Source organism: Lathyrus oleraceus, chromosome 1, assembly GCF_024323335.1.
Source record: "Lathyrus oleraceus cultivar Zhongwan6 chromosome 1, CAAS_Psat_ZW6_1.0, whole genome shotgun sequence".
NCBI lineage: Eukaryota > Viridiplantae > Streptophyta > Magnoliopsida > Fabales > Fabaceae > Lathyrus > Lathyrus oleraceus.
The window spans coordinates 26,296,739-26,303,049 of NC_066579.1; the positions used below are offsets into that span (position 1 = coordinate 26,296,739).

Consider the following 6,311-nt stretch of genomic DNA (forward strand, 5'->3'; position numbering starts at 1 on the left):
AATTCTTAAAATTATTTCGAAAAAATAAAAGAAATATAATTAATTTATAAGAAAATGAAAATGAAAAAATCGTATAACGCGGCCGGGTCGAGTTCAGAGTCTCACCCAGTAATCCAATCGCGACTCACAACGATTCCTAAGCAATTTTCGCCTCCGCCGCTAACAACGAACAATTCCGGCGCCATCAATCTTCCACCACCTGAAGAACTTTCTTCATCGCGGAGTCCACTTCGATCTGGATCGTCTTCCTTCGAGGTTGCTTTCTCGCTTTCTAATCTTTATACGATCGAGCTCCTTATTCTTTGAATTCAATGTAATTAGAAAAGGAAATTGTGATTTTGAGGAAATTGTGAGTGATTAAGGAAATTTCGTCGAGTTTTCACTGTTTTTTCTCAGATTATTTTGTTTAGAAATTATTTTACTTTTCTAGGTTATTTGAATTATTTACAATTTTCTCCTGATTATGTTTAGGTTTTAATTGGATATTTCTAGATGAAGTTTTTGTCCAGTGGAGTTCTGAGGTTTTGTTTGGGGCAGAGTAAAATTTTCATTTCTGAATTTGTAGTTTTTTTTGTGAAGAAAAAATATCTGACTTTTGAGTTTTTTTTGTTTTGAAAATTAGGGTTTAAGGTTTAGGGTAAGTGATTGGGATAAACCAATGATTGTAATCATGCAATTTTTCTTTCCCTATCCCTGCAAGATAGCATGGTAAGAGGGACTCTTGATGTCAAATTCTGCTGTAGTTACCAAAGGATGGTGAAAGCATTAGTGCCTTAGCCTGTGTTGGAAGTTAGGTTGAGGAAAGGGAATAAGGGAGGTTAGTCTCCCACCTTGCATGATGGTTTATTTTTCTTTGTAAGACTAAAATTCAACTATTTGACTGAAAAACCCTAAGGTCCTTCCCTCTCCGTCCAAACTCCAAACAAAGCCTTAAGAGTATCATGAAATGATCACTTTGGCGAATGGTGAGTGACTAATTAGTGAATGCTGGGTATATACGGGGAAGACGATCTCTTTGAGTATGGGTGAGTGTGCTTGAATCAGTCTTTGCTGTAAATAGTGGTGATATTTTCTTTTATGTATTTTCTGTTATTTACGAGTCTCACATTAAAGTAGATAAGAATGTTTAATGTGGTTTTTAAGTCACGGGACTTTTTCATCTAAAGACTTGACATAGGTTATGAAGGGTAATTAGAGACAGGAAAGGGAAATGAAAGATTTCTTCAAGTTGGGTTCCATCAGTTACCTTTTAAATTTGAATGGGTGTTTTTTTATAGCTCATTGGTGCAATACATGAGTTGCCTTTGGATTGATGTAATGTGGAATCAGGAAAATATCTCTCGATGCTAGTCCAAACTTGGTATCAATAGGACATTTCGATCCAAAACTAAGATTTTTGTCCAACCATGTACCTGTTGGTTGCTATTTCTTAATGCCCTTTGAGTGTTGTAAAATGTATGTTTCTTAAATATAGTCTGTGGTTGTGTAGGCTGTTTTTGTAATCGGTGAAGTTGATGTTGCTTTTGTTATCCAACATTGGGCCCTTGATTTTCATCAGAAGACTGCCTTAAAAATTGTTACAAAGTATTTCTCATTGTTGACCGTATTCAATGAGACATAAGGTATTGATGTTTCCTTGGATTCATCCTACTCACCTTAGTGATATATTTTTCTTCTCGGTGTCTTTGATGCTTATTAGCATGTTGCCTTTACTCCAATTTTCAAGCATCCCCTATTACTTGACACCTAGAGATTACTGGAACTGAAATGACTCTTGGATTACTTTTATATGCTAAAGCCTTTTAAATATTTATGTGCCTTGTATTCATCCCACATGCTTATGCAGGTAAAACTGTGATAGCTCCGATTTGGATGTAATGGCTCCAATACGTTCCACTGGATTTGTTGATCCTGGTTGGGATCATGGCATTGCTCAAGATGAGCGCAAAAAGAAAGTTAGATGTAATTACTGTGGCAAAATTGTTAGTGGTGGGATATACAGATTAAAACAGCATTTAGCTCGAGTTTCTGGTGAAGTAACATACTGTGAAAAGGCTCCTGAGGAAGTCTACCTTAAAATGAAGGAAAATCTGGAAGGGTGCCGTTCAAATAAGAAACAAAAGCAGGTTGATGCCCAGGCATATATGAATTTCCACTCCAATGATGATGAAGATGATGAAGAGCAAGTTGGGTGTAGAAGTAAAGGGAGGCAATTGATGGTTGAAAGGAATGTGTCTGTAAATTTTACTCCTCTTCGGTCTTTAGGATATATTGACCCAGGGTGGGAACATGGTGTTGCTCAGGATGAGAGAAAGAAAAAAGTTAAATGCAGTTACTGTGAGAAAGTTGTCAGTGGAGGTATTAATAGATTTAAACAACATTTGGCGAGAATTCCTGGAGAGGTAGCACCTTGTAAAAGTGCTCCCGAAGAAGTTTATCTTAAAATTAAAGATAATATGAAGTGGCATCGCACTGGAAAGAGACATAGGCAACCTGAGGGTAAGGAACTGTTGCCTTTCTATCCGAAGTCCGATAATGATGATGACGAATATGAGCAACCGGAAGATACTTTGCATCATATGAACAAGGAAGCTTTGATTGATATTGATAGGAGATACTCCAAAGATACATCAAAGACCTTCAAGGGAATGTCCCCGAATACTGGACCAGAACCAGTGTTGAGAAGATCAAAATTGGATAGTTTTTACCAGAAACCTCCCATGAATCAGACTCCTACAACTTACAAACATTTAAAAGTTAAGACAGGGTCCACGAAGAAATTACGCAAGGAAGTTATTTCCTCAATATGCAAGTTCTTTTGCCATGCAGGAATTCCTTTACAGGCTGCTGACTCCATATATTTTCATAAAATGCTGGAAATGGCTGGTCAATATGGACAAGGACTGGTATGCCCACCCAGCCAGATTATTTCTAGTCGCTTTTTGCAGGAGGAAATAAATTCCATTAAGAATTATCTTATTGAATATAAGGCTTCCTGGGCAATCACTGGTTGTTCTATAATGGCTGATAGTTGGAGAGATACCCAGGGTAGAACAATTATTAACTTTCTTGTTTCATGTCCTCATGGTGTATACTTTGTGTCATCAGTTGATGCCACCAATGTGGTAGAAGATGCACCATATTTATTTAAGCTTCTGGACAAAGTAGTGGAAGAAATAGGTGAGGAAAATGTAGTGCAGGTAAAATGTTCTTTCTATTCTTGGGGAATTCTCCTGCATCCTAGATATTACCTTGTATCTGTTATTAATCTGGTTGTTCTATTTCCCCCATTTGATGTAGGTAATCACTGAAAATACTCCTAACTATAAAGCTGCAGGAAAAATGCTTGAAGAGAGGAGAAGGAATTTATTTTGGACGCCTTGCGCTACCTACTGTATTAATCAGGTGCTTGAAGATTTCCTGAAGATAAGATGTGTAGAAGAGTGCATGGAAAAGGGCCAAAAAATTACAAAATTAATATACAATCAAATATGGTTGTTAAATCTTATGAAAAGCGAATTTACCCAGGGAAAGGATCTTCTTAAAGCAGCCGGTACCCAGTGTGCCTCTAGCTTTGCTACATTGCTGAGTTTGTTGGATCATCGAGTTAGTCTCAGACGAATGTTTCTTTCAAACAAATGGATGTCATCCAGGTTCTCCAGCTCAAGTGAGGGGAAAGAGGTGCAAAGAATTGTTCTGAATGTTACATTTTGGAAGAAAATGCAGTATGTGAGGAAGTCAGTGGAGCCCATTTTGCAAGTGATTCAAAAGGTGTCTAGTGGCGAGAGCTTGTCAATGCCATATTTATATAACGACTTGTACAGGGCAAGACTTGCAATCAAATTTGGTCATAGCGATGATGCACGTAAATATGAACCATTCTGGAAGGTGATAGACAGGCATTGTAACTCTCTGTTCTGTCATCCTCTTTACTTGGCTGCTTACTTCTTGAATCCATCATACCGATACCGTCAGGATTTTGTTGCGGTATGTCATCGTATTGAATATTTTTCGTATTATTTGCAAATTTTTTATTTTATTCAAGAGCTTTCCTGAAGTGAATGTTTGGTATGACTATAGCATTCTGAGGTAGTACGAGGGCTGAATGAATGCATTGTTCGGCTAGATCTAGATAGTTTGAGACGAATATCTGCATCAAAGCAAGTAAGATATCCTTAATGACTGCTATGTAATAGACTTTATTAAATAAATTTTAATTATCATGCCTTGTTCACAATGACGTTATTTCCAGATTGCTCATTATAATTCTGCACAAGATGATTTTGGAACTGAATTGGCAATTAGCACAAGAACAGGTCTTGAACCAGGTAAGTTACTATGTTATATGCTTCAAGTATCGATTAAATATGTACTGGTGCGTTGCTAATTCTGTATAAGTTTATTGATTTACTTTACTTTGTTTACCTCACTAGCTGCTTGGTGGCAACAGCATGGAATAAGTTGCTTAGAGTTGCAAAGAATAGCCGTGCGTATATTAAGTCAGACATGCTCATCTTTTGCATGTGAGCACGATTCAAGTATGTACGATCAGATATATAGCAAAAGAAAAAACCGTCTATCTCAGAAGAAACTTAACGACATTATGTACGTTCACTATAACTTGCGCCTTAGAGAATGCCAAGTAAGGAAAAGGTCCAGGGAGTCAAAGTCAACCTCTGTTGACAGTGTTCTACAAGAGCATTTATTTAGTGACTGGATAGTTGATACCACTGCACAAAGCTCTGATGGTGACAAGGTAATCAGTGCTTAGCAATAATTGCTGTTAATTGGATTCCAGTTACATTTTTGAGTTGTCTTGGCTATTGTTAAGCTGTATTTTTATGCTTCCTGCACTTTATGTTTGTCACTATGCGATATAATAATCGATATGTAATTGTTCCTTGATTATTCACTTAAATTCAAAGGGTTCAACTTCAAAGTCTAACCCAATTAGCTCAGATAGATTGTTTATTTGGCTTATATGTTGAACTGTTGGTGTTACTTATATGCTACCTATGAATGCACCTTTCAGTTACATGTTAGATATTTATTGCATTGTTACAAGCAACATAAATTGGGTATTGTTGTGTTTTAAAGCACCAACAATTTCGGAAATGGATTCCCTGCAGACTGCAGGTGAATCTCAGCCATCCAATCTGATCATTAAATTTTAATATTATTAATGTTTAAACTGTAGCATCCGATTTCAATTAAATGGTCTACAATTCAATGACTCTTTGACTGCACCATTTCCCAACTGCAGGGAATCTAATTGAATATTTGTTTTGGATTTTGTTTTTGTAGAATATCCCTTTTGGAGTTGAACTAGACGATGAATATGAAAATGATTCAATTGATTATGAAGATGGAGCTGCAAGGCATCTAAAGGGTTCCCTTGAGCTGATGACTATGGCTGACGGAGCAGTAGGATCATCAGATGCAGATCATGCTAACATCGACGGCGCCACTGACGATGAGTCGGATCTGAATTATTTTGACGATGATCTAAGCGAGTAATCAAGTCACATGGTTCTTCTTGTAAAGGTATAAGCAAATTGGTTGCTAGTTATGAACATATATTGCTACTTCCCTGTGAAAAATCAAGATCTTGTTGTATGCAACCATGTTCCTTTTTATCTATGAGAGCATTGTTGGCATTCAATCTGAAACTGAACGTGTTAAGATCTTCAATTTTAGTTGCCCTGTAGTTAATCTTACCCAATGATGTTTATTGTAAGATAAATTTTGATATTGATTGATGTACAAATTAATAGATTTATGTGATCAGAATTTACATAGATTTATTTCATTTGATTTATCATATATGTTTTTGATGAATTTTATTTCATTTCATCTATCCTACATGTGTTATTGTTCTAAAGATTTTTTGTGTCCATGCAATTATAATTCTTCGGAAGGATGTTTTAAATTAACAAATATTCATTATCTGCCAAGGGTTGTTCTGAAATGATGTCGTAAGGTGATCTCCAAATCTCTTTTTTCTGCTCATTCTCTTTGATGAATTTTATTTCATTTGATATCTAAATGCTGCCAAGGGTTATGTTTAACAAATAGTTTTTTTTTAAATCAAAAGGCCAAAGATGAAAGAGCATATAAAAAGTCACAATTGTATTTAGAATTCGGAGATATTTTTACATACTTCACAGTGAAAATTGGCGTGACACTTTTATTTTTTCAAAATTTAGTTTGAAGATACATCTTCGTATCAACATTGGAGTAAGTTTGAAGATGTATTTTTTTTGTAAATTTAGTTCAGAGATACATCTTCGTATCAACATTAAAGTGAATTC

At 35.9% G+C, this 6,311-nt stretch overlaps 1 protein-coding gene across 2 annotated transcripts; it reads left to right on the plus strand.

Moving 5' to 3' along the window:
* Positions 1 to 50: 50 nt before the first annotated feature.
* LOC127073417 (uncharacterized) lies at positions 51 to 5,838 on the plus strand. Of its 2 annotated transcripts, XM_051014600.1 has the most exons (8): positions 51 to 255; positions 1,490 to 1,622; positions 1,847 to 3,200; positions 3,301 to 3,987; positions 4,081 to 4,164; positions 4,253 to 4,328; positions 4,434 to 4,756; positions 5,305 to 5,838. In XM_051014600.1, exons 3-8 carry the CDS (start codon positions 1,878 to 1,880, stop codon positions 5,515 to 5,517), a joined length of 2,706 nt encoding a protein of 901 aa, XP_050870557.1. In that variant the 5' UTR covers positions 51 to 255; positions 1,490 to 1,622; positions 1,847 to 1,877; the 3' UTR covers positions 5,518 to 5,838. The 2 variants fall into 2 exon arrangements, with proteins under 2 accessions (XP_050870557.1, XP_050870628.1); XM_051014671.1 differs by lacking the exon at positions 1,490 to 1,622.
* The last annotated feature ends 473 nt before the right edge of the window (positions 5,839 to 6,311 follow it).